The following is a 26,636-nucleotide window of genomic DNA, read 5'->3' as shown; positions in this document are numbered from 1 at the left end:
GACTCGGCCAATGTTGTCAACCTGATACGCTGTAGGAAAGGATGTCCCAAGGCATGGTACATTGGCAAGACCATGCAGACACTACGACAATGGATGAATGGACCCCACTCAACAATCACTAGGCAGGAGTGTTCCCTTCAGTTGGGGAACACTTCAACAGTCAAGGGCATTTGGCCTCTTGTCTTCGGGTAAGCATTCTCCAAGGCTGCCTTCATGACTCACGACAACGCAGAATCGCTGAACAGAAACCGATAGCCAAGTTCTGCTTGAGGACGGCCTCAACTGGGATCTTGGGTTCATGTCATACTATCAGTAATCCCCACGATTTGCCTGGGCTTGCAAAATCTCACTAACTGTCCTGGCAGGAGACAATTCACATCTCTTTAACCTGTGCTTAACCCTCTCTCCACTCACATTGTTGGGACTTGTAAAGACTTGATTACCTGTTAAGACTTGCATTCTAACCATTATCTTGTAATTGAGTTTGTGTCTGTATATGTCCTGTTTGTGAGTCAAACTGTTTATTCACCTGATGAAGGGGCAATGCTCTGAAAGTTTGTGCTACCAAATAAACCTGTTGGACTTTAACCTGGTGTTGTGAGAAGATTTACTGTGCTTACCTCAATCCAACACTGGCAACTCCATATCCGTCTACCTTGATTGAATTTTTGGGGTAAGATGGAAGGTCAATGGGGGTAACACATTTGACATAGTTTACATGAATTTTAGCAAGGCTTTTAATCTTTCTCTACACCCTAGCTATGACTGTAACACTACATTCTGCACCTTCTTTCCTTCTCCTCTATGTACCTTGTGGTATGCTTTATCTGTATAGCGTGCAACAAACAATACTTTTCACTGTATATTAATACATGCTACAATAATAAGTCAAATCAAAGATTTATTTATTAGTGTCACAAGTAGGCTTACATTAACACTGCAATGAAGTTACTGTGAAAATCCCCTAGTCGCCACACTCTGGCACCTGTTTGGGTACACTGAGGGAGAATGTAGCATGGCCAATGCACCCAACCAGCACTTCTTTTGGACTGTGGGAGGAAACTGGAGCTCCTGGAGGAAACCCATGCAGACACAGGGAGAACATACAGACTCCACACAGAGAGTCACCCAAGCCAGGAAAGGAACCCAGGTCCCTGGTGCTGTAAGGCAACAGGGCTTACCACTGTGCTACCGTGTCACATTCAGTGATAGTAATACCATTGACTATCAACGGTGATGGTTAGATCCACTCTTGCTGGAGATGGTCATTGCCTGACAATGGTGTGGTATGACGTTACTCGCCACGTGTCAGCCCAGGTCTTGCTATATTTTGACATGTATTTCTTCAGTTAGAGAGGAATTATAAATAATGCTGAACATTGTGTAGTCATCAGTGAACATCCCAATCACTGCAGAATTCCTAGCCTAACCTCGGTAATGGTGACCATCAATTGTAAAAAAACCATCTGGTTCTCTAATGTCCCTTAATACAGGAAATTTACTAACAGGCCCAGACATGAGTTCAGACCCACAGCAAGGTGGTTGACTCTTAATTGTCCTCTAAAATGGCTGAGCCAGCCATTCAGTTCAGCCCAAGTGGAGATGGGTAACAAATGCTGGCCATTTGCACCTACATACCATGAATGAATAAAAATAAAATGCAGGTCAGAGGCTAGGATGCATAATGGCAGCAGTGTGTACAAAATGCACCTAAGGATCATTCTAAGACTCCCTTGGCAGCACCTTTCAAACTCACAACTGCTGCCATCTAAAAGGATAAGGATAGCAAATCCATGGAAATTCCCCTTCAAGTCACTTGCCATTCCCACTTGGAATTATATTGGTTGTTCCTTCACTGTCGCTGAGTCAAGGACCTGCAACTTCCTCCCTAACAGCACTATGTGTGTACCTATACCACTGCAATTCACGAAGGCAATTCACCACCACCTTCTCAAGGGCAATTAGGGATGGGCAATAAACGCTGGTTTAGCCAATGACACCCGCATCCCATGAATTATTAAATAAAAAGAAAGAGGGACCCAAATGAGGATTAACTCTTTTTTTACCCAGCAAGAGCATGACAGACCAATGGCCTCCTATTTTCTTTGGCTAGGATTTTCTGATTCCCACAGGAACCATTGCAGACAGGGTGGAAAATTAGGTGGATCAGCAAAAGATCTGTTGACAATGGGTGTGACTTCCTGGTCTCGGTGTAAAATCCCGGCGTCTCTTTCTATTTTATTAAATGATTTCTCATTCTAGAAACGTTACTCAAAATTATAGAATTTCCTTTGATTATTTTGGTTTCAGATGTTCAAAGGAGATAAAAGGCAGGATTGCTGAGTGTGGTGAGAAATCCTGTCGATCATGTGACATTGACTCCAAATCAAGGTTACCGAAGGGCGATTGTAAATTCTACCCAAACAAAACACAGACTTCGTCCTCCTCAATAATGTGCACAACTGGACTGTCAAATGTAAGTAAAAGATACTTTCTCAAATAACACTTTGTTCCAGCAACCTTATCCTTGCCCTTGCAATTCCAGTTGATGTGATAACTGGATGGGAAGATCCCAAAATAGCTTGAAAGATTGTGGGGGCGATCTTACTGAACAAATTGTGAGTGCCAAATGAGCGTAAAATGGGAGAGTTTTAGACCCATTGTTTCAGTGAGAGAAAAAAATCAAATCTTATGACACTGAGAAAAACAAATGAGCAAAGTGTGATTCTCACCAGTGGGAGGAGTGGACAGAGTCTATTCACGCTGGGAAGTCGGCTGCAGACTGCTGGAGGGCACTATTGCACAAGTACCCTGATCTCTCACTGCACTATGTACAAGAGTGTACAATGCATTGGGAGATTATCATTTCCCCCACTCCTCCTCTTCATTGGGCATTGTCTATCCCACTCCCCTAATCGCTGCTCCCCCCCCTACATTTGCACCTCCCGCGGATTGCAGCCCTGCTGTCGATTACTGCTTCGGTGATCCCCAACTGCACAGTATGCAGCTCCCATGTGCCAGCTCCCTTTACGCCCCACTCCCTCAGGCCACATTCCTCCCCTTAGCACGAACACTTTGACATAGACAGGGTGCCAGGCTGGCAGTGTCAGGGTGCCCAGTGGGCTTTGCTAGGTTGTAAGACTGGCACCTTGGGTGAGTTAAGAATCGAACCTGGGCCACTGTCCAGAAACCTAAGTGGTCCAGTCACATAAATGCTACAGCTGGAAGAGGTTGGACTGATGTAGGTCATTGACCTGAAACATTAATACGATTTCTCACTGCACAGCTCCAGCATTTTCTATTTTATCTCAGATTTCCAGCAGCTACTGCATGTTTTGCTTTTGCTGGGTAGCCTAACCTTTCGATTCCCCAAAGCCCCTCCATCACCTACAAAAGTCAGAAGTATCATGGAACAATTTCCATTTGTCTGGCTGTGTTCAACTGTGGGGTGGATCTAATGAGGGGTTGCAGGATTGTGGGGCTGGAGGGAGGGGGTTGGTGAGCAGACAAATTACCAACCCCCTCAACTAAAAAATCCATTCTCATTGCACCAACCAAAATCTCTGCAGATTGTGAGTGACTGGAATCCATTGGAGGAACATTGGAAAATCCCTGCCTCAAAGGGGCATTAAGAATTAGAACATAAACATAGAACAGTACAACACAGGAACAGACCCCTTGGCCCACGATGTTGTGCCAAACGTGATGCCAAATTAAACTAATCGCTCCTGCCTGCCCTTGGTCCGTATCCCTCTATTCATTGTATATTCCAGTGCTTATGTAAATGCCACTTAAACACCTCTATCGTATCTGCCTGCACCAATATCCTTGGCAGCGCATTCGAGACACCTACCACTCACTGGTCTCTCATATCTCTTTTGAACTTTCCCTCTCTCAACTTAAGTGTGTATTAGACATTTCCACTTTGGGAAGAAGATTCCCATATCAATGCCTCTCATATTTTTACAGATTTCTATCAGGTCTCTCCTCAGCCTCCGCCAATCCAGAGAAAACAACCCTAGTTTGTCCAGCCTCTGCTTATAGCTCAACCCTCTAATCCAGGCAGCATCCTGGAAAACCTCTTTTACACCTTCTCCAAAGCCTCCATGTCCTGTCTGTAATGTGGCGACCAGAACTGACCACAATACTCTCATTTCAGCCTGAACAAAATTTTATAAAACTGCAACATGACACCTTGACTCTTATACAGAATGCTCTGACCAGTAAAGACAAGCATGCCATATTCCTTCTCTCCCATCCTGTCTACTTGTGTGGCGACTTTCAGGGAGCTATGGATCTGAAGCCCAAGATCCCTCCATACAACAATGCTGTTCAGGATCCTGTCATTAACTGTATACTTACCCTTATCATTTGATTTAGAAACATAGAAGATAGGAGCAGGAGGAGACCATTTGGCCCTTTGAACTTGCTCTACCATTCATTACCATAATGGCTGATCATCCGACTTAATAGCCTGCTTTGTCTCCATAACCTTTGATCCCATTTGCCCCAAATGCTATATCCAGCCACCTTTGAATACATTCAATGTTTTGGCATCAACTATTTCTCAAAGTGCAGCATTTCACACTTTCCCACATTAAACTCTGCTGTGGGTCTGGAGCCACATGTAGGCCAGACCTGCTAAGGGAGGAATATTTCATTCCCTCGAAAATATTAACAATTCCGTGGCGATTTTACAACAATCAACAATGGTTTCATGGTCATGATTGGATTCTAAATTCCAGATTTTTATTGAATTCAAATATCGGTTGACGATGGGAGAGCCGTTGATGTCATCTATATGGATTTCAGTAAGGCGTTTGACAAAGTCCCTCACGGTAGGCTGGTAGAAAAGGTTAAGGCGCATGGGATACGAGGCCAGGTAGCTAGGTGGATTGAGAACTGGCTGGGAAATAGGAGACAGAGGGTAGTTGTGGAGGGGACCTTGTCGGGCTGGAGGCCAGTGACCAGTGGTGTGCCGCAGGGCTCAGTACTGGGACCTCTCCTCTTTGTAGTCTACATAAATGACTTGGAAGAGGGCGTAGGTGGTGTGATCAGCAAGTTTGCTGATGACACCAAGATGGCAGGGTTGGCGGGTACGGAACTGGATTGTCAGGTGATACAACAGGATATAGATAGGTTGGTGCAGTGGGCAGATAGGTGGCAGATGGCATTTAATCCTGACAAATGCGAGGTGATGCATTTTGGACGGAATAATGCAGAGAGGAGCTATGTGATAAAAGGTAGGCCGATTAGGAGTATAGACGTACAGAGGGACCTGGGAGTGCAGGTTCACAAATCCATGAAGGTTGCGTCACAAGTGGAGAACGTTGTTAGGAAGGCTTATGGGATGTTAGCCTTTATAGGAAGGGGCTTAGAGTATAAAAGCTGCCGTCTAATGCTTCAGATATACAGAACGTTGGTTAGACCGCATTTGGAGCACTGAGTCCAGTTCTGGTCACCTTACTACCGGAAGGATGTGGAGTCTCTGGAAAGGGTGCAGAGGAGGTTTACCAGGATGTTGCCTGGCATGGGGGGACTGGGTTACGAGGAAAGGTTGGAGAAACTGGGGCTATTCTCCTTGGAAAGACGGAGATTGAGAGGGGACATGATAGAGGTATATAAGATACTGAAGGGAATAGATAGAGTTAATAGTGAGAGACTGCTCCCTAGACTGGGTACGAACACGAGAGGTCATCACTTAAGGGTGAGGGAAGGGAGGTATAATTTGGAGGTAAGAAGAAGGTTCTTTACGCAGAGAGTTGTGGGGGTCTGGAATGCGCTACCGAGTAGGGTGGTGGAGGCAGGAACGTTGGACTCATTTAAGATGCAGTTAGATAGGCACATGAGTGAAACGAGAATGGAGGGATATGGTAGGGGCTATTAAATAGGGTTATGGATTTGGGCCTGTGTCTGTGGGAGTTTGCGCATTCTCCCTGTGGTTGCGTGGGTTTCCTCCGGGCGCTCCGGTTTCCTCCCACACCCCAAAGATGTGCTCTTAGGCTAATCGGTTTCTACCAAATTGACACTAATCCTTCCCTGAATCTGACTGAGTAGGGTCCCATTCGTAGACATGCAGGGTAGAATAGGTGTAGGGTGATGTGGCGGCGCGGGCTCGTTGGGCCGAAGGGCCTGTTTCCCGTGCTGGGTTGTTCTTTGTTCTTTGTTCTTTGTTCATCTGTCATGATGTGATTTGAACCTGGATCCTCAGAGCATTCCCCTGGGTCTCTGGATTACGGGTTCACTAACGATACGACTGCACCAGCACCTCAGAGGGCCAGGAAAGGTTAAACAATTTGCTGTTGATCTGGAGTTGCATATGGGCCAGAATAAGTGAGGATGGCAGATTACCTTCCCTGAAGGGCAGTTATGAGCCAAATGGATTTTGACAAGAATCGATGGTCACCATTAGTGATACTAGCATTCAATTCCAGGTTTTATGAATTGAGGCCAGTTCCACCAGCTACCACAATGGAATTGGAACTTATATCCCCAGAGCACGTGTCTGAGCAATTGTATTGTTAGGCCAGTAACATTACCACTGCACCACCCTTTGCTTTACGAGATGCCTTTGTTTGGGAGAGATCAGTACAAACTGTTGTTACTCGCAAATAATTCACTTCAAAGAAGAATTTCATATTGAAGCATTTGGCCTTCTCGTCTTTTTCCTGGTCACAAAAATGTAATGTCCCGGATCTTGCGAAGATCAGCAGTCCTCACAGAAAAATGCCCGATCTGCCAAATCCTGATGAGTAAGAAGTTTCACAACACCAGATTAAAGTCCAACAGGTTTATTTGGTAGCACAAGCCACAGGCTTTCGGAGCACTGCCCCTTCATCAGGTGAGTGGGATTTGTGTTCACAAACAGGGCATATATAGACACAGACTCAATTTACAAGATAATGGTTGGAATGCGAGTCTTTACAGATAATCAAGTCTTAAAGGTACAGACAATGTGGAGAGAGGGTTAAGCACAGGTTAAAGAGATGTGTATTGCCTCCAGCCAGGACAGTTAGTGAGATTTTGCAAGCCCAGGCAAGTCGTGGGGGTTACAGATAGTGTGACACAAACCCAAGATCTCGGTTGAGGCTGTCCTCATATGTGCGGAACTTGGCTATCTGCATTGCTGTGAGTCGTGAAGGCCGCCTGGGAGAACGCTTACCTGAAGTTCAGAAGCTGACAGTCCGTGACTGCTGAAGTGTTCCCCAACAGGAAGAGAACACTCCTCCCTAGTGATTGTCAAGTGATATTCATCCGTTGTTGTAACGTCTGCATAGTGTCCCCAGTGTACCATGCCTAGGGACATCTTTTCCTGCAGCGAATCAAGTAGACAAAGTTGGTCGAGTTGCAAGAGTATGTACTGTGTACCTGGTGGGTGGTGTTCTCATGTGTGATGATGGCATCCGTGTCGATGGTCTTGCAGAGGTTGCTGTGGCAGAGTTTTGTAGTGTTGTGGTCACTGTTCTCCTGAAGGCTGGGTAGTTTGCTGGGTACAACAGTCTGTTTGAGGTTGTGCAGTTGTTTGAAGGCAAGAAATGGGTGTATGGGAATGGCCTTTGCGAGATGTTCATCTTCATTGATGACATGTTGAAGGCGCTGGAGAAGATGTTGTAGTTTCTCCGCTCCAGGGAAGCGCTGGATGACGAAGGGTACTCTGTTCGCCATGTCCCTGATGAAGGGGCAGTGTTTGTGGCTTGTGCTACCAATAAACCTGTTGGACTTTAACCTGATGTTGTGAGACTTCTTACTGTGCCTACCCCAGTCCAATGCAGACATCTCCACATCAAATCCTGATGAGCCAGAAATGTGGACTGCAACATCCTTCAGAAAACATCATGGATTCATAGCGGGTAGGCAGAGAAGTGTGGATAGGGAGTAGGTGGGCAAATGTGGGTAGAGGGTAGGCGGCTAACTGTGGATAGAGGGTAGGTATGTAGGTGTGGTTTGGGGGTAGGTAAATAACTGTGGATTGGGGGAGGTGGGCAAGTATGGGTATATGTTAGATGGGCAAGTACAAGTTGGGGTTGGTGGATAAGTGGGTGCAGAGTGGATGGGTGCATGTGGATAGGGATTGTGTGGGGAGAGCATAAGTGTGGGTAGGGGTGGGCAGAGGGAGGGGGTGAGTATGGATAGGAGGTAGGTGGTTAAGTTTAAGTAGAGAGTAGGCATCTCAACAGGGTTGTCTTGTTGGAAGGATGGTCAGATCTGGTCAGATAGGTAACTAGGTGGTCGAGAGGTTAGCCAGGTTTTTCAGGGGGCTAGTTGCGTCATGCCAGGGCAAGTTGGCTGATTGAGGGTATTGGATGTTTGGGGAGGGTGTCAGTGGATTTAGAGGGGTCTGGAGGGGTAATTGAAGCATTGGGGGGTAATCTGGGGGCTGAGGAGCAAGTCAGAGGTTCAGCGTGAGTGAGTTGGGGTCAGTTCTGCAGTTACCAAGGTGTTAGAACAGGATTTTTCAGTACCTATCCAGGCAATAAGTAGGAAATGTTCCAATTCTCCAACTCTAATTCAGAGTCTGAGACATTTCTGCAGGGTGTTGGGGATAAGGGAATTGCCCATCGAAGATTAACTTCCCAGACAATTCCTATGGAGGTCTAAACATTGCGTCTTCCACAAGGTCCCGATGCACACCTTACCCCCAAGTCTGATCCCCTACAATCCAGAGAGGAGAATATTTGGCCAATTAGGGTTATATTGCGAACACTGTCCCCAGGTGTACAACTGGATTTTAGATTCCTTCCTGATAGAGAATCCACCCAATTTCCTTTGGAATCAATGCGATGCCAATCCATGGGGTTTACAATGGGCAGGTGATGGTTATGACAGTTTACTGATCAGGTGGTGAGGTTAAAAATGACCCATCTCCTCTGTGTCCGCCTGCTTCAATGGCAGCATCCATCACCCTGAGTCAAAAGATCATAAATTCAAATGTATCAGAGATTTTTACATTTTGTAGAATTTGTTGAATGTTTTTAATCAGAGCCTTTTCTCCTATAGTCTCTTTTAACGCAGGGCATCTTTTTTTAAAATATGCAGGTGGTTGAATTCTGTGACAATGAAACTCACAATCCTGACGCACCAAACATGCAGAACAAAATGTGTGATTACAGGAGCACTTGGGATGTGATCAGCAAGTCAGAGGATTTCAGAAACAATCGCCCACCCCACTCTGGTTCAGTGATACCAACATTTACAATCCTACAGGCCAAAGACCGTGTGCTCTGCTTAGTCCTCGATACTTCTGGAAGTATGGCATCGGTAAGACTTGTCCCAAAGATTATTTCACAGAAATTGTTGATTTGGGCACAAGTCCAAGCTGATGTGTGGCTTCAACAAGCTAAATGAGGTCAGAATCTGAGTATTGTGCTGACTGACTCAGCTTCTAAATCCTCTCCCAGACATAAATCAGGAGTGTGATGAAGTTCTCCCCACTTGCCTGAGTGCCGTCAGTACAATAATGACCATTCGGTCCCAGTCTGCTTGCAGAAATAAAAATCAATTATCAATGGCTGCATTCTTCAGTGGAAATTGGAACTAAATTTAACTCTTCTGTGTAGCTGTGAGGATGAAGGATAAATATGGCAAGTATCAGGAACCCTGGATAATGAGGGATTTAATGAACCTGATCAAAAAGAAAATGGAAGCATTCGCAAAGTCTAAAAGGCTTAGGATGGATGAAGCCCTTGAAGAATATAAAGAATGGCTTAGGACAGATGAAGCCCTTGAAGAATATAAAGAATGCAGGAAGTAACTTAAGGAAGGAGTTAGGAGGACTAAAAGGGGTCACAAAAAGTCCTTGGCTAACAGGATTAAGAAAAGTCCTAAGGCATTTTATACATATGTAAAGAGGAAGAGGGTAGCCAGGAAAGGGTTGGTTCACTCAAGGGTAGTGGAGGGAATCTATGCATGGAACCAGGGGAAATGGGTGAGGTACTAAATGCATACTTTGCCTCAGTATTCACCAAAGAGAGGGACTCGATGGATGAGAAGCCTAGGGTAGGGTGTGTAGATATTCTAGGTCACGTCAATATCAAAAAGGAGGAGGTATTGGGTGTCTTAAAAAGCATTAAAGTAGATAAGTCCCCAGGGCCTCATGGGATCTAGCCCAGAATACTGAGGGAGGCAAGGGAGGAAATTGCTGGGCCTTTGACAGAAATCTTTGTATCCTCATTGGCTACAGATGAAGTTTCAGAGATTGGGTGATAGCTAATGTTGTTCCATTGTTTAAGAAGGGCAACAGGAATAATCCAGGAAATTATCGGTCAGTGAGCCTTACGTCAGCAGTAGGGAAATTATTGGAAAAGATTTTTTTGGGACAGGAATTACTCATATTTGGAAACAAATGGACTTATTAGTGATAGACAGCATGGTTTTGTGAAGGGGAAGTCGTGCGTCACTAACTTGATTGATTTTTTCAAGGAAGTGATAAAAACGATAGATGAGGGAAAGACAGTGGATGTTGTTTACATGGACTTCAGTAAAACCTTTGAAAAGGTACCCAAGATAGACTGGTATGAAAGGTGAAGTCACGTGGGATCAGAGAACAGCTGGCAAGATGGATACAGAACTGGCTTGGCCACAGAAATCAGAGGGTAGCAATAGAGGGGTGCTTTTCTGAATGGAAAGCTGTGACTTGCGGTGTTCCACAGGGATCAGTTCTGGGATCTTTGTTTTTCACAGCATATATAAATGATTTGGAAGAAATTGTAGCTGGTCTGATTAGTAAGTTCACAGATGACACAAAAATTAGTGGAGTTGCAGATAGTGAAGAGGATCGTCAGAGGATACAGCAAGATATAGATCAGTTGGAGACTTGGGCGGAGAAATGGTAGATGGAATTTAATCTGGACAAGTGTGAGATAATGCATTTTGGAAGATCCAATGCATTTTGGAATTTATACAGTAAATGATAGGACCCTCAGGGTTATTGACAGGCAGAGAAATCTGGGGGTACTTGTCCACCAATCACTGAAAGTGGCAACACAGGTGGATAAGGTAGTCAAGAAGGCATGCTTGCCTTCAGTAGTTGGCACTTTGAGTATAAAAAGTGGCAGGTCCTGCTGCAGCTGTACAGAATCTTAGTGAGGCCTCATTTAGAATATTGCGTACAATTCTGGTTGCCACACTACCAGAAGGGTGTGAATGCTTTGGAGAGGGTATAGAAGAGGTTTACCTGGATGTTGCCTGGTCTGAGGGTAATAGCTATGCAGAGAGGTTGGATAAACTCGATTTGTTCTCACTGGAACGATGAAGGTTGAGGGGTGACCTGAGAGAGGTTTACAAGTTCTATGGCATGGACAGAGTAGATAGCCAGATACTCTTTTCTAGGGTAGAAAAGTCAAGTACTAGGGGACATAGGTTTAAGGTATGTGGGGATGTGAGTTTCTAACACAGAGGTTGATGAAAGTCTGGAACGCAGAGGGAGCAGGTACGATTGCGGTATTTAAGGGGCAACTTGATGAATAGGATGGGAATGGAAGGATATGGACTCCGTAAGTGCATTGGGTTTTAGTTTAGGCATCATGATCGGTGCAGGCTTGGAGGGCCGAAGGGCCTGTTCCTGTGCTGTACTGTTCTTTGTTTTTTTTTTAAATGCAATGTATAAGTAAGTCAAATGAATTACTGAGCGCATTGTCTTCTTTTCATTAAATAGGAGAATCGTATTATCAGACTCCGCCAAGCAGCTGAGATATTCTTACTGCAGATCATTGAAGTACAGTCACAAGTTGGAATTGTCACTTTTAGCAATGCTGCAAATGTTCAAACACGTTTGAAAGTGATTAATAATGATGATGTGAGGAAAGAACTTGTCCAACTATTACCTAGTGAAGCTACTGGTGGAACAAATATCTGTGCTGGTGTTCGGTCTGGGTTTGAGGTAACATCTGAAAAGCACAACGAATTTAAATAACCCCTTATTGACAGTTATTACATTATTCCCGTGTTGACAATGACCAACTGTTTTGCAGGTGCTTCGTGGCGATGACGGTGCCACACATGGTGATGAAATTGTTCTGCTGACTGATGGGGAGGACAGTGGAATAAACAGTTGCTTTGCGGAGGTTGAACAGAGTGGCGCAGTTATCCACACAATAGCATTAGGACCAAGCGCGGCTGCAGAATTGGAACATCTATCAAATTTAACAGGTGATAAATGCTGAAAGGCCCAATTATTGTGCATCAGGAGAACAACATGAAAGTGTCTTTGTTTTAAATTCTTCTCCATTAATTGTAGTTGAGGCATGAAGGGGTTTAAAATAATTTGGCTCATGTCTCAATTCGAATAGTGGATAAGGGAATTCCAGGTGTTTGCGTTTCAATTATTTCCGATGGGAAACTGGTGGGGTTGTTTTCCTGTTTCTGGTCCTGGTGCTGCCTTATTTTAGCCACAAACACAGCTAACAGAAAGGAAATTATACCCAGTGCATGTTTAATTCATCATAAGCAACATCACAAAATTGAAGAATAGTGCGATAAAACCAGTATATGTTTCCATATTTCTGACCTGTCACATTGGACTCTCCAAGCTTCCTGTAAGTATGAAAGGGGTGTGCACACTGGATAACCAGGCCATTTTAACACCTTCTCCCTCACCCCCACACCTATCATTCACGCTGAACAGCCTGCATTAAGATTGAAGCTAAACTTCTCAATACTTTTATTGACAACTTTTTTCATTGGACAGTTTCTGTCACATTGCAGAAATCCCTTTTTTAACTTAGGTCTGAATTGGAATGTGTTTTATCAATGTTTATGATGTGTTTTTCTCTTACCATTCTTTAGGAGGTTTACAGTTTTCAGCCACTGATAACATGAATACAATTGGATTAATCGATGCCTTTAATGGATTAGTATCAGGAAATGGTGATATTAGTCAACAGTCAATTCAGGTTGGATTACTCTCGGAAAGTGACTTTCCAATTATTCCTGTGCTGACTTGACAGTAAAATATAATAATTCTATTTTCTTGATTTCAGCTTGAAAACTCTGGGGAATTGGTTGATAAAGGTGGTTGTTTGGCTGGTAATGTTCCTATCGATAAAACTGTTGGAAATGACACATTTTTTGTCATGACATGGGAGAAGGAGATGCCAGAGGTATTTGTACAAGATCCCAGTGGACACATTTACCAGAAACCTTCTTTTGTGTTAGATCAAAATCTACGTACAGCCCGACTTAAGATTAACGGCACTGCCCAGGTATGGATCAAAACGTATCTTTTATGCTTCACAATCTGCAGTGTCTTTACTCACAAAAAATCCTTTTTTGTCTGGTAGTTTTGTCTAAGTTCTGCTTGCTTGCTGCCATCCATCTGTAATTCAGGCGAGTCCCCATTCCATATAACAATCTTTCACATGCTCTCTATCATTGGCCAGCTGAGTACACCATGCAAATGAAAAGAAGCCAATGGGTTCTTTTCCTAGCTGTTTCCATGGTGTGAAATGTATGATTTCTGTATGGTGCCGTTTGCATGAATTGGTGAGAAAGCTGGGCTTTGGGAAACATTCATTCAATCTGAATGATAGCCTTGGAACTTAACCCACAGAGACACCACAGTTAAGTCCAATCCTGAGTTCACCTGACTTCTGCATTCACACATTTCTTGCCATGATGTCTAGAAAGACAAAGACAGTTAGCCCCTTAAACCTGTTGTGCCATTTAATTCGACTATGGCTGATTTGCATCTTCACCCCACTTCCTCATCTTAATTCCATATCTCTTAAATTTTTTGCCCTCAAAAACCATTTGATCTTAGTTTTGAATGTTTCCTTTCTCTCCTGGCTCCAGAAAACTCCAGATTCCAGTGACTGCTTGTATGTATAAGGGGCTTCACTCCTTTATGGCTGATCTCTAATTTTAAGGCCATGCGTCTTTGTTCTAGAATTCCCAATGGAGGAAATAGTCTATCCACGTTATCAAATCCTTTAATCTTAAACCTCCCAATTAGATCACCTTTACTCTTGTATACTCAAGTGAATACCGCCTTAATCTATGCAACCCTTCCTCATATATTAATCCTTTTAGCTACAGAAACATTACGGAGAATCTGTGCTGTACCATCACCAAGACCACTATACCTTCCTGTTGTGTGATGCCCAGAACCAAACAACTTCAGATGTGGTCAACCCAGAGTTTTATATAACTTTAGCCGAGCCTTCATTTGAAATGAATGCTGACAGTCCTTCAAATTATTATTTAGCTTCCATTCATTTTTTATGCATGGATGACTTCAGCAGCAAGTTCCCATGAAGTCACACACAATGCTGGCATGACAATATATCATCATTCCTGTGCTTGGTCATATTCGTCACACTCCCCACCTAGCAGCACTGTGGGTGTACCTTCACTACAGGAACTGCAGCAGTTCAAGAAGGCAACTCACCGCCACCTCCTAAAGGACATCTAAAGATGGACAATGAATTGTAAATGGATTCACAGTTCCCTATTTCTTGTAAATATTCTGGTCTTTCTTTCTTGGGTATGTGTGGCATGATGGCACAGCGGTTAGCACTGCTGCTCACAGCACCAGGGGCCCAGGTTTGATATTGTCTGTGTGGAGTTTGCACATTCTCCTTATAAGAACATAAGAACATAAGAAATAGGAGCAGGAGTAGGCCATCTAGCCCTTCGAGCCTGCCCCACCATTCAATAAGATCATGGCTGATCTGTCGTGGCTCAGTTCCACATTCCCGCCCTCTCCCCATAACCCTTAATCCCCTCTCTTATCAAAAACCCATCAACCCACGTCTTAAAAATATTTAGCGAGGTAGCCTCCACCACTTCAACGGGCAGAGAATTCCAGAGATTCACCACCCTGTGAGTGAAGAAGTTCCTCCTCAACTCCGTTCTAAACCGCCCCCCCTTTATCTTGAGGCTGTGCCCCCTAGTCCTACTATCCTTTCTGAGCGGGAAGAGTCTCTCCACCTCTATCCTATCCATCCCATTCATCATCTTATACGTCTCAATGAGATCTCCCCTCATTCTTCTAAACTCTAACGAGTACAAGCCTAATTTATTCAGCCTCTCCTCATAGCTCAACCCCCTCAACTCCGGCATCAGCCTAGTAAACCTCCTCTGCACTCCCTCCAAGGCCAAAATATCCTTGCGTTAAGTACGGCGCCCAAAACTGCACACAGTACTCCAGCTGCGGCCTCACCAATGCCCTATACAGCCACAGCAAGACCTCCCTACTTTTATACTTTTATATTCAATCCCCATGTCTGCATGGGCTTCCTTTGGGTGCTCCAGTTTCCTCCCACAGTCCGAAAGATGTGCTGGATAAGAGCACACAATGCTACACGCTAAATTCTCCTTCAGTGTACCCGAACAGGCACTGGAGTGTGGTGACTGGGGGATATTCACAGTAACTTCATTCGTGTAAATGTAAGCCTACTTGTGACTAATAAATAATAAACTAAGTGTAGAGGACTGCACATTTCCCCATGTTGAACTCCATCTGTCACAGTCTTTTTCACTCAATTAATCTATCAGCGACTCTGCTACATTCCACTCGCATCTGCACTATTTATCGTGCTTTCTGCCTTAGTGTTGATCATGAGCAGGTGCCCCGGGCACTTCCTGCTTCTTCAATGAGTGACACTGAGGCCAGGTGTATTGTCTCTCCACTGCCATAGCTCATATCACCTCAGTACGTACAAACCAGAAACTGAATTGAGGAGTTTCTGGGCCCAGACTGAACAACTTCAGGAAGCACTTACAGCGACTCAACCAGACCACAGGGGCACCTCCTCCCAAACCCAAGAGCTCTGCTGCTTGGAATGAATGAGGCTGCAAGGATGCCTTCAGAACAAGTTCCTTCCCAAGGTTTTTTTTATTCATTTGTGGGACATGGGCGTCACTGGTTTGCCAACATTTATTGCCTAAACCTAGTTGCCCAAGGGCAGTTGAGAGTCAACCATACTGCTGTGGCTCAAAAATCACATGTAGGCCAGACCGGGTAGGACAGCAGATTTCCTTCCCTAAAGAACATTAGTGAACTAGATGGGTTTTTCCGACAATCAACAATGGTTTCATGGTCATCATTAGATTCTTAATTCTAGATTTTTTATTGAATTCAAATTCCACCATCTGCTGTGGCAGGATTCAAACCCCGGGTCCCCAGAACATTAGCTGAGCTTCTGGATTAATAGTCTAACGATAATATCACTCAGGCTATTGCCTCACACAATGCTGGCATGACAATATATCGCCACTAGGTCAAAATCCTCACATTTTCCACCAAGCAGCACTGTGGGTGTACCTTCACTACAGGAACTGCAGCAGTTCAAAAGGCAGCTGACTACCATCACCTTAAGGACATCTAGGAATGGACAATAAATTTTAGCTGATAATCCAGATATAAATTTAAGAAAAACGTTGAGATATTGAGGGAACTGGTATCTGTCCCACAATTAAAAATTAGCATTTTTTTCCCAGACAGGACTTTGGAAGTACAGCATCTGTAATCGTGGAACCGAACAGGTTATAACTATCACAGTAACATCCCGAGCAGCAGATGAGAACATTCCTCCAGTAATAGTCAATGTGGAAATCAGCGAAAAGGATTCATTCGATGGAAGAACAATCTACGCAGAAGTCAGTCAGGGATATTTACCAGTCGTATTTGCAAATGTGACAGCCATTATTGAATGTCCCACTGGTACCCCAGTTGAGCAGAACCTTTCTGATGATGGCTTAGGTAAGATCCATAATATGAGCCTGTGAAATTGAATGTGTATTTAAATAGTAGATATTTGAAATGTGGATATATTCAATTTTAGCTTCCTTTGCATAAAACATTTTGCCAAACAAGTGATTTGGATATTATACTAAACACTAGACTTAGAGAATTCTTGTTAGGGAATAACCTTGTTCAATCACTAGTACTGAATGCAAATTAACAACGTTCATTGCATCAAATTAATACTCAACATTTCAGTAGTTGAAACGTGGCTGTGAATCGTCAGACATTCTGGGGCTTCTTAGTTCCTTGACCCTGGTCTTTTGAATCCCAAAGTTCTTCCAGTTTTTAATTTAGGATCAGGTTGACTAGTTGCAGTAATTGAGCCAAACTCCAGTTTCCCATCACCAACCACCTTTTATTGTTCACCAAAGAGAATGGCCACACCTGCGGCTTACAGGTAGATAGTCAACACCTTGGAACTTACAACAACAGTCTGGGTTAAGCAGGGTTGAAAACCCTCACTGACCACTTTTCTATCTGAGTCTCCACCTGCTCAACAAGGAAGCTCATACTCCACGTAGCCCATGTGGAGATCTATTGATCTAATGTATATGCAAAATCCCTTTGTAGCATTAAAGATTCAGCTGTAATTTCCCAGTCTACCTTAACTGCTGTAACTGCATAAAGACATACAGTCATAGAGATATACAGCACAGAAACGGACTATTCCGTGATTTCTAGCCACTCGCAAAGTGTTTTTCTCTCTCTTTCTCTCTAGTTGAAAGCAGCTTCCTGACAAAAACTGTTCTTAAGTCCATTATTTTAATCCTAAAACTGGTTTCTCATCAACAGATTGATTCTTACAGGAACCCACAAACATGGGACAATTATGTTAGCCATTTCTGAATTCTTACAACAATCCCCAAACTCTGATAATTACACATTGACTGGCAATGTCTTACACAAATGCTAAATCCCCTGTGCAAGCTAGATACTAACTCATAATCCCTCTAGGCAAATTCTCTTTAGCAAGTGTTCTCTGACAAGCATAAACACAAAGAACATAAGAACGTAAGAAATTGGAGCAGGACTAGGCCATCTAGCCCCTCGAGCCTGCCTCGCTATTCAGTAAGATCATGGGTGATCTGATAGTGGTTCAGCTCCACTTACCCGCCTGCTCCCCATAACCCTTAGTTCCCGTATTGATCAGAAATCTATCTGCCTGTGACTTAAACACATTTATCAAGGTAGCCTCCACTGCCTCAGTGGGCAGAGAATTCCAAAGATTCACCACCCTCTGAGAGAAGAAGTTCCTCCTCAACTCTGTTCTAAATTGACTCCCCCTTATTTTGAGGCTGTGCGCTCTAGTTCTTGTTTCCTTTCTAAGTAGAAATAATCTCTCTGCCTCTACCATGATTAGCCCCTTCATTCTCTAAGATGTCTCAATAAGATCTCCCCTCAGCCTTCTAAACTTCAATGAGTACAGGCCCAATCTACTCAATCTCTCCTCATAAGCTAACCCTCTCATCTCTGGTATCAACCTGGTGAACCTGCTGTGCACTCCCTCCAAGGCCAATGTATCCTTTCACAAATAAGGGGACCAAAATTGCCCACAGTACTCTAGTTGCAGCCTCACCAGTACCTTGTACGATTGTAGCAAGACGTCCCTGCTTTTATACTCCATCCCCCTCGCGATAAATGCCAACATTCCATTTGCCTTCTTGATCACCTGCTGCACTTGCAAACTGAGTTTTTGCAATTCATGCACAAGGACCCCCAGGTCCCTCTGCACAGTAGCATGTTGTAATTTTTCACTATTAAAATAATAGTCCATTTTACTATTATTCCTTCCAAAGTGGATAACCTCACACTTGCCAACGTTATACTCCATCCGCCAGACACTCGCCCCCTCACTTAGCCGATCCAAATCTCTCTGCAGACTTTCCGCATCCTCCATGCAATTCGCTTTCCCACTCATCTTTGTGTCATCAGCAAACTTTGTTACCCTACATTCGGTCCCTTCCTCCAGATCGTCTATGTAAATGGTAAACAGTTGAGGCCCCAGCACCGATCCCTGCAGCGCACCACTAGTCACCAACTGCCAACTGCAAAAGCACCTATTTATTCCAACTCTCTGATTCCTGTTAGACAGCCAATCCTCAATCCACACTAACACTCTACCCCCAACTCCGTGTACCTTAATCTTTTGCAGCAATCTTTTGTGACCTACTTTTATACCCAGAGGGACAGACTTCTTTTGAGAAGAGAAGATGGCTGTGGCACTGCCTGGCATCCTGCTGAACCTAGAGGCAGCCCGCAGTATATTAGGCACTCGGCCCTATAGTCTGTCTGTAATGAGGTGGCAGTGTGAGATTCATGTGTTACCTACAAGCACCAGACCTGGCATGAGAAGGTCACAAATTGTGATCACTCTGCCCAAACAACGACACAGCTCAATTTTTAGACTCAAGATTCTTATTTTTTATCACTAAATGATGCGACAATGTGTACAGGATCAATGAATTACATTTATGTCAATTCATCGATGAAATACATCTTAAGATTTGAAATTAGTTCCCCCAAACATTTTATCTTTCACTTAATTATATAGTGAGAGTCAGTGCCTTTATGTTGAAGGATTTAAGAAGTGCTACCCAAGTAGAGTATCATTTTTTTTTGTGCCCTTCTCAGTGTCGAGATGTTGACCCTTTCTTGCCATTCAGGTGCTGATATTGTCAAGAATAATGGTATCTACACCAAATACTTCCATAATTTTTCTGAAAATGGAAGATACAACTTTAAAGTGCGTGTTGAAGGAAGGGAAGGGGCTACAAAGATGGCAATCCGAACAGGAACACATGCCTTTTACATACCAGGATACACGGAAAATGGTAAGAAATACATTACAAAAACAACAGGATAACTCGGGAGAGGGAAGGACCACTCAAGGATAAAGGAGGGAACTTGTGCTTGGAGACAGAGGAGGTGGGTGAGATCCTCAATGAGTAATTTGTGTCAATATTCACCAAGGAGAAGGACATGGAGGATAGTAAGATTAGTGTGGAGCATCCTAATATACCAGGGCATTTGGAGATCAAGAAAGAAGTGGTGTTGAGCTTCTTGAAGAGCATAAGGTAAGTTCCCAGGGTCCGATGGGATCTATCCCAGGTAGAAGGACAAGAGAGGAGATTGCTTCCATCGGGAAAAAGACACAAAAGTGTGAGGTCACGTACCAACCGACTCAAGAACAGCTTCTTCTCTGCTGCTGTCAGACTTTTGAATGGACCTACCCCACATTAAGTTGATCTTTCTCTACACCCTAGCTATGACTATAACTGTCTTGTTTCCTTCTCTATGAATGGTATGCTTTGTCTGTATAGCGCATAAGAAATAATACTTTTCACTGTATGTTAAGACATGTGACAATACATCAAATCAAAAATCAAATAAATAGTTTGTCACTTCCTCAAAAATCTCAACCAAGTTAGTGAGACATGACGTCCCTCATACAAAACCATGCTGTCTGTTGCTAATATGACCATTCAGTTCCAAATGTGTGGGGTGTGTGGGGTCCTTAATTATGCTGGATGCTTTGCTGAAGCATCGGGAAGTGTTGACAGAGTCAATAAATGGGAGGCTGGTTTGTGTGATGGATTGGGCTACATTCACAACCTTTTGTAGTTTCTTGCGGTCTTGGGCAGAGCAAGAGCTATACCAAGCTGCGATACAACCAGAAAGAATGCTTTCTATGGTGCATCTGTAAAAGTAGCTTAGAATGGTAGCTGACATGCCAAATTTCCTCAGTCTTCTGAGAAAGTAGAGGCGTTGGCTGTTGCCTGGTATGGAAGGTATTAGCTATGAGGAGGGATTGAATAAACTGGAATTGTTCTCATTGGAAAAATGGAGGCTGAGGGGTGACCTGTTAGAAGTTTATAAAATTGTGGGGGACATAGAGAAGCAGAACAGCTGGCAGCTTTTTCCCAGGACAGAAATGACAATTGCAAGGGGGCACAAGTTCAAGGTAAGGGGGGAAAGGTTCAGTAGAGATGTGTGGGGAAAGTTTTTTACACAGAGTGTGGTGGGAGCCTGGAATGCACTGCCAAGTGTGGTGGTTGAGGCAGACATGTTAGCAACATTTAAGACTTATCTGGATAGACACATAAACAGGCTGGGTATAGAGGAATACAGGCAGTTGGTCGAGGTAGGACAGCACGATCAGTGCAGGCTTGGTGGGCCGAAGGGCCTGTTCTGTGCTGTACTGTTCTTTGTTCTTTGCCAGTCAACCTTACCTGCACATTTTTGGACTGTGAGAGGAAACCTGAGCACCCGGAGGAAACACACGCGGACACAAGGAGAACGTGCAAACTCCACACAGTCACCCAGAATCGAACCCGGGTCCCTGGCACTGTGAGGCAGCAGTGTTAACTACTGTGCCACCCCTTTGTATAGCATGCAACAAACAATACATTTCACTGTATACTAATACATGTGATAATAATAAATCAAATCAAGTCATATCAAATCCCTATGTCTGTGTCCCTCCTTGATCTATGCCTTGGCTGATTGTCTTATAGGCAGCAGCCACTGCCTCCCAGTGGCACTGCTGAGCTTAGAAGAGCAGCCGGCCTCTGACTGGCCAGCAGCTACCAGGGTGGGTCCTGTGACATCAGGGCCTTTGATCTGGGGGGGTAGGAGATGTCCGCTGTTGCTGACCATTTACATGCCTGGGTGGCACAAGTTTTGTTGGGCCTCCTCAAAAAGAGAAGACGCAGGAACCTCAGCAGTTCTCCAGCCAGGAGCTAAGACCCCTATCATCTCTATGGCTCTGCCCAACAACTCTAACCCAATATTAATTAATTCTATATAATGCCAGCTGGCATATTCTATTTTATGATCTATATATGTTGATCCTTGGAAAGAGATATCATTCTATTCCAACAAATTCTGAACTGCGCAGAAGGTACAGAAAAGATTTACCAGGATGTTGCCTGGCATGGAGGGCATTAGCTATGAGCAGAGGCTAGAGAAACTTGATTTGTTCTCACTGGAATGATGGAGATTGATAGAAGTCTACAAGATTATGAGGGGCATAGACAGAGTGAATAAAGAACAAAGAACAAAGAACAATAGTCAGAAGCTTTCTCCCAGGGTGGAAGAGTCAATTACTAGGGAGCATAGGTTTAAGGTGCGAGGGGCAAAATTTAAAGGAGATGTACGAGGCCAGTTTTTTAAACAGTGGATGCCTGAAACTCAATGCTGGGGGAGGTAGTGGAAGCAGATACAATGGTGAGTTTTAAGGGACATCTGGACAAGCACATGAATAGGATGGGAATAGAGGGATATGGTCCTCGGAAGTGAGGGAGTTTTAGTTCAGTCGGGCAGCATGATTGGTGCAGGCTTGGAGGGCCGAAGGGCCTGTTCCTGTGCTGTAATGTTCTTTGTTCTTTTGTAATGAATGGCAGTGTCTCAGGAGTCATATTTGGTATCAGATTCCTAAATGTTAGTAATGGACATAATCCACTCTAAACATTTACTGTACAATAAAAATAATTTGTCTCATAAAAGCATTCTGCATCCACCAGCTGGAACTGTCTGGGAGGCTCAAATGTTCTGTTCCTTTTATAAAGAATTAGATGTCAAAGCAGCAAAATATTCATGGATAATAAATTCCAGAGGGAGAAGAGATCTTGAATGGAATGGTTAGATAAAACTTTTTAGGTGGAAAACTATTTGTGAAAACATGCTCCTTGCTAGGTTAGCTGCTGGCTGGGATGTCGAAAAGTACAGGTCATCAGTTCAGGATAAGGTACTGGCCAATTTGGACTGAAGTTCGGAGAAATTTCCTTATTCAGAGGGTTATGTGTCTTTGGAAATTCTAATCCCAGGAATGGGCAGATTGTCCCGTCAGGAGAGTCTGGACAGTCTAGGTTTGTTCAACTGGAGTTTAGAAGAATAAAAGATGATTTGATTGAAACATTTAAGATCCTGAAGGGCTTTGACAGGATTGGTATGGAGAGGATGGTTTTTCTTATGAGACAATCTAGAAGTAGAGGACATTGTTTAAGAATAAGTGACTCCCCATTTAGGACAGAGAAGAAGAGAAATATTTACTTGAGGGTTGTGGGTCTCTGGAACTCTCTTCCTCAAAATGTGGTGCAAGCAAGGTTTTCGATATTCTTAAGACAGAGATAGATTGATTCTCAATAAGCAAGAGGGTGAAAGGTTATCGGGGCTGAAAGGTTATCGAGGGTAGGCGGGAATGTGGAGTTGAGCTTGCAAACAAATCAGCCACATGATCTTATTGAATGGTGGCACAGACTTGACTGACCTACTCATGCTCCTAATTTATATATTCGTTTGACTCTCTCCCATTCTTAATGCCTGATCCTCAAACAGTTTGGCTTCATTAAAATATGCCTTTCTTAGCCTTACATTGTTTAACCAGAGCCAAAGGTTGTCCTGGGGGAAATTGCAGGCAAGTCTGGTAGATCAAGTCTTTTTGTTGAAGGGTATTGCCAGTTGAGTCAGTGTAATCTGGGTCTAAGAGAGACATGTCTTCCTTTTCATGTAGACAATATTCAAACAAATCCACCATGGCCTCCAGTCAACATGGAAGATCTTGCGACTGATTTCAGAGATTTCAGCAGGGTGAAGTCAGGAGGAACAATTTCAGTTCCTGTAGGAACACCTCCTGTTGACTTACCACCGTGTAAAATCACAGACCTTCAAGCAACAATAGTCAAAAATAAAGTTGAGCTTGAGTGGACGGCACCAGGAGAAGATTATGATCAGGGAGCAGGTAATTGTTGCTGAATTTAAGTTGCTAGTTAAGTTGCATAGCGCTGAGCGGACCACTGCGTACGCGCCAATCTGTCAGCTCTGAGATCGGCACACCTGCAGTGGCCCTCATCTTCCAGCCTCCTGATCGCTGGCCCGCCCTGTGACCCAGCATCGTTGGCCCTTCCGCCCCTCTCCCTCCCCGACATGGACCGATTGCTGGCCCCCCAAGTATGCCCGGGTTCAGCCTCGCAATCCCCCCAATCTATCAACCTGCCCTGCTGCAGCAATGTTCTCCCGCCCCATCCCTAATTTCCCTCTGACCAGTAGTTCCGACGCCCCACCCCGCCGTAGTGCCAACCCCACCCCATCAAGGTGCCCAACCCATTCCAAAGCCCAGGCCAATCGCTGGGCTCCTTCCCTCCTCCACCAATCCCTACTGCAGAAGGTCAGTGGGACTCCCACCTTACTGATCACCCTCTACCATCAGTGCCCACCTCTATCAGGCCCCTGCCCCTATTAGCCCCTGTCTCCTTGGCACTGCCCCATGTCCGATAGGCAGTGCCAGGGCGGTAATTTGTTCTTTGCCCCTTGAGTAGTGCCAGGCATCCAGGCTTGCACTAACAAGATGCCTAGGCCCAAGGGGCACTGCCCATGCCCAATCCTCTGGGGGGGTGGGGGCTGATTTCTCCCCTCCTTCTTTCCAGCAGGGTTAGGCCACTAGCTCCCCGCAAGTGGGGAGCTACTGTAAACCCCTCGGGAATGAAATATTCCTGGCAGGTGGAGAGAGGCTCGCAGGCCCGGAGATCTTAGTCCCAGGTCTGCTAATGAAATTTAAAATACATAGAAATGAAGCCCTGTAGATGTAATGCAACTCTGCGCCTATTTCCAGCGCTGGGAGATGTGCTCAGGGCCAGTCACCCTGCATGGATTGTGCTAATCTGGGCCCACTTAAATCTCCCAGCCACTGCATTCAAAAATCAGCGCAGCCAGATGGGAGAATCGCCCCATCATGTTATCAAATAGATCAATGGCTTTGTGCCCTGCTTTGAAGAATACATTATGATTTATGAGTTCTGATGTATCAATGTACGTGGCATTGCCTGAAAAAGAGCAGTGAATTACAGCCCCAGTCTTGGTGGTGAGGAGGGATAAGGGAGCATCAATGCTCTTCATCACATAGCACCAATGCACATTGCTACCCACTGAGGAGGCAGGACCACAATACATTGTCTAATCTTCAATAAAGGACAGTCTAAGTAATGGACCAAAGTGTCACTTCAAGACCTGGGGTCCTTAAATCCTGGGAAAATCCCTCGCTGAGTTGAACAAGATGCGGTTCTCCAGCAAGCAGCCAAGACTCCCGTCACCTCCAGGGGATTCTGCCCTACATCTGTAGACTGAAATGAGGAGGAATTTCTTTACTCAAAGAGTGGTGTATCTTTGGAATTCTCAACCCAAGAGGGCAGTGAAAGCTCAATCATTGAGCATGTTAAAGACAGAAATCAATTGATTTCTGGATACTAAATATGTCAAAGGGTATGGAGATAGTGTGGGAAAAAGGCGAAGAGGTAGATGATTTGCCACGATTTGTTTAAATGGTAGAGCAGGCTCGATGGACCGAACAGCCTTTGTTCCTGTCATATTTTCAACTTTATTCAAGCAGCATTTAAGTGGAGGAAGTACTATCCGATCTATAAAGTTGAAGATCCCCGACGTTTTTATGATGCTATGTAAATGAGTTAATTTCCTTCTAATTTGTTTTATTTCTTTGTTTCTTAGCGTCTCGCTATGAGATGAGAATGAGTGACAACCTCCTACGGCTACGGGACAACTTCTCAACAGCCTCACCGGTTATCTTGACCAACATGAACCCACAACCATTTGGTTTGAGAGAAAATGTTACATTTGTTCCTGAAAATACAGAACTACAAAATGGGATAACTTTCTACTTTGCTCTTTGTACGTATGATAAGATCAATCAATCCTCTGCAATGTCTAACATAGCCAGGATTTCTGTCTATGTACCATTGATCGAGCCCCTAAAAGGCAATAATAGTATGTGGAAGGTTGTTTGCATTGTAGTAGTTGTCACAATCCTTGTGTGTTTGATCAGTGGGATTATTAATTATGTGATGCAGAGAAAAAAATCTCAAACTTATGTACCAGCGTAATGTCCTTTGTTAAGAGCCCCGCTGATTTTAGATGTGCGGACATCCCAAAACCCAGAAGGGCAACTTGGAACACTGGCTTCTTTAGAGTGTATTTTTTCAATTTGATATGATGTGAAGAAATATATGCAAGCCAGACAGGAAGGGTCCAGTCTTGTTGTGCCCATTCAAGTAAAAGAATATATATTAACGTGTAAAAACACATAACAAGAAAGGTCACAATACACAACCGAGATCTCCTTAACTATAATATCGGCCAAACACACCCGATATACTCTGGAATTTACTCTATTCTCATCTATCTACATTTCAGAAATGATCCTCATCCAAAACAACATCCCATACAGTATAACTCAATGAACTAAATCCAACAAATAGTTAGCAACCACCAGTTACCTTTAAGTTTAGGAAGCCTCTCTTTGGTTTAGCAAAGTTTTCCTTTGAGGTTTTCAGACCAGCAGCTTGTAGCCTTGAATCCTGTTTTCTGGGAGAGTTCCTCTTCCCAGCTCAGCATGGCTATGATCATAACTGTTTTCCAGCTGCTTCTCTTTCTTCTCTCCACCTCTCCTGTCAGTGCAGAACTAAGCGCTACTGATATACCATATTTCCCTTTTGATATCCTTCTCCCTCAATGACTTGCCTTTGAAACCAGGCTTCTAGCATATAGTGTGATTTTTTTTGCAGTAACTTCATTGCAGAGTTAATGTATGCCTTACTTGTAATTAATAAATAAACGTTACTTTAATTATATTCTTAAATCTCCAATTTGAACTAATCTCTTCTGCAGTTTTAACACCTAAATTCTGTACTCTATTGTTCTCTAATGCACTTAAGTAAGAACCTGTTTACCCTGCTTCAAAGCTAATTTGCATATCAAAACCATAGAACATAGAACATAGAACATTACAGCGCAGAACAAGCCCTTCGGCCCACGATGTTGCGCCAACCAGTTACAAAAACAATGACCCACTAGCCTATACCAATCCCTTTTCGTCCATAAACCT

The 26,636-nt window shown here is 44.0% G+C and overlaps 1 protein-coding gene across 1 annotated transcript in view; it reads left to right on the top strand.

Annotated features, from left to right (window-relative positions):
* Positions 1–25,665, top strand: part of LOC145347586 (calcium-activated chloride channel regulator 3A-1-like) — a 42,932-nt gene extending 17,267 nt beyond the window's left edge. The window contains exons 5-14 of the mRNA XM_080195172.1: positions 2,311–2,476; positions 9,037–9,258; positions 11,654–11,878; positions 11,970–12,147; positions 12,784–12,890; positions 12,978–13,199; positions 16,438–16,699; positions 19,408–19,575; positions 23,256–23,483; positions 25,244–25,665. Of these exons, the coding sequence (XP_080051298.1) occupies positions 2,311–2,476; positions 9,037–9,258; positions 11,654–11,878; positions 11,970–12,147; positions 12,784–12,890; positions 12,978–13,199; positions 16,438–16,699; positions 19,408–19,575; positions 23,256–23,483; positions 25,244–25,635 (2,170 nt within the window). The 3' untranslated portion in view covers positions 25,636–25,665. The remainder of the gene's footprint in view (positions 1–2,310; positions 2,477–9,036; positions 9,259–11,653; positions 11,879–11,969; positions 12,148–12,783; positions 12,891–12,977; positions 13,200–16,437; positions 16,700–19,407; positions 19,576–23,255; positions 23,484–25,243) is intronic.
* The last annotated feature ends 971 nt before the right edge of the window (positions 25,666–26,636 follow it).

Source organism: Carcharhinus amblyrhynchos, chromosome 9 (assembly GCF_965287045.1).
Source record: "Carcharhinus amblyrhynchos chromosome 9, sCarAmb.v2.hapA, whole genome shotgun sequence".
Classification (NCBI taxonomy): Eukaryota; Metazoa; Chordata; class Chondrichthyes; order Carcharhiniformes; family Carcharhinidae; genus Carcharhinus; species Carcharhinus amblyrhynchos.
The sequence above is the reverse complement of the archived record's forward strand: the minus strand, read 5'-3'. Positions and strand labels throughout refer to the sequence as shown.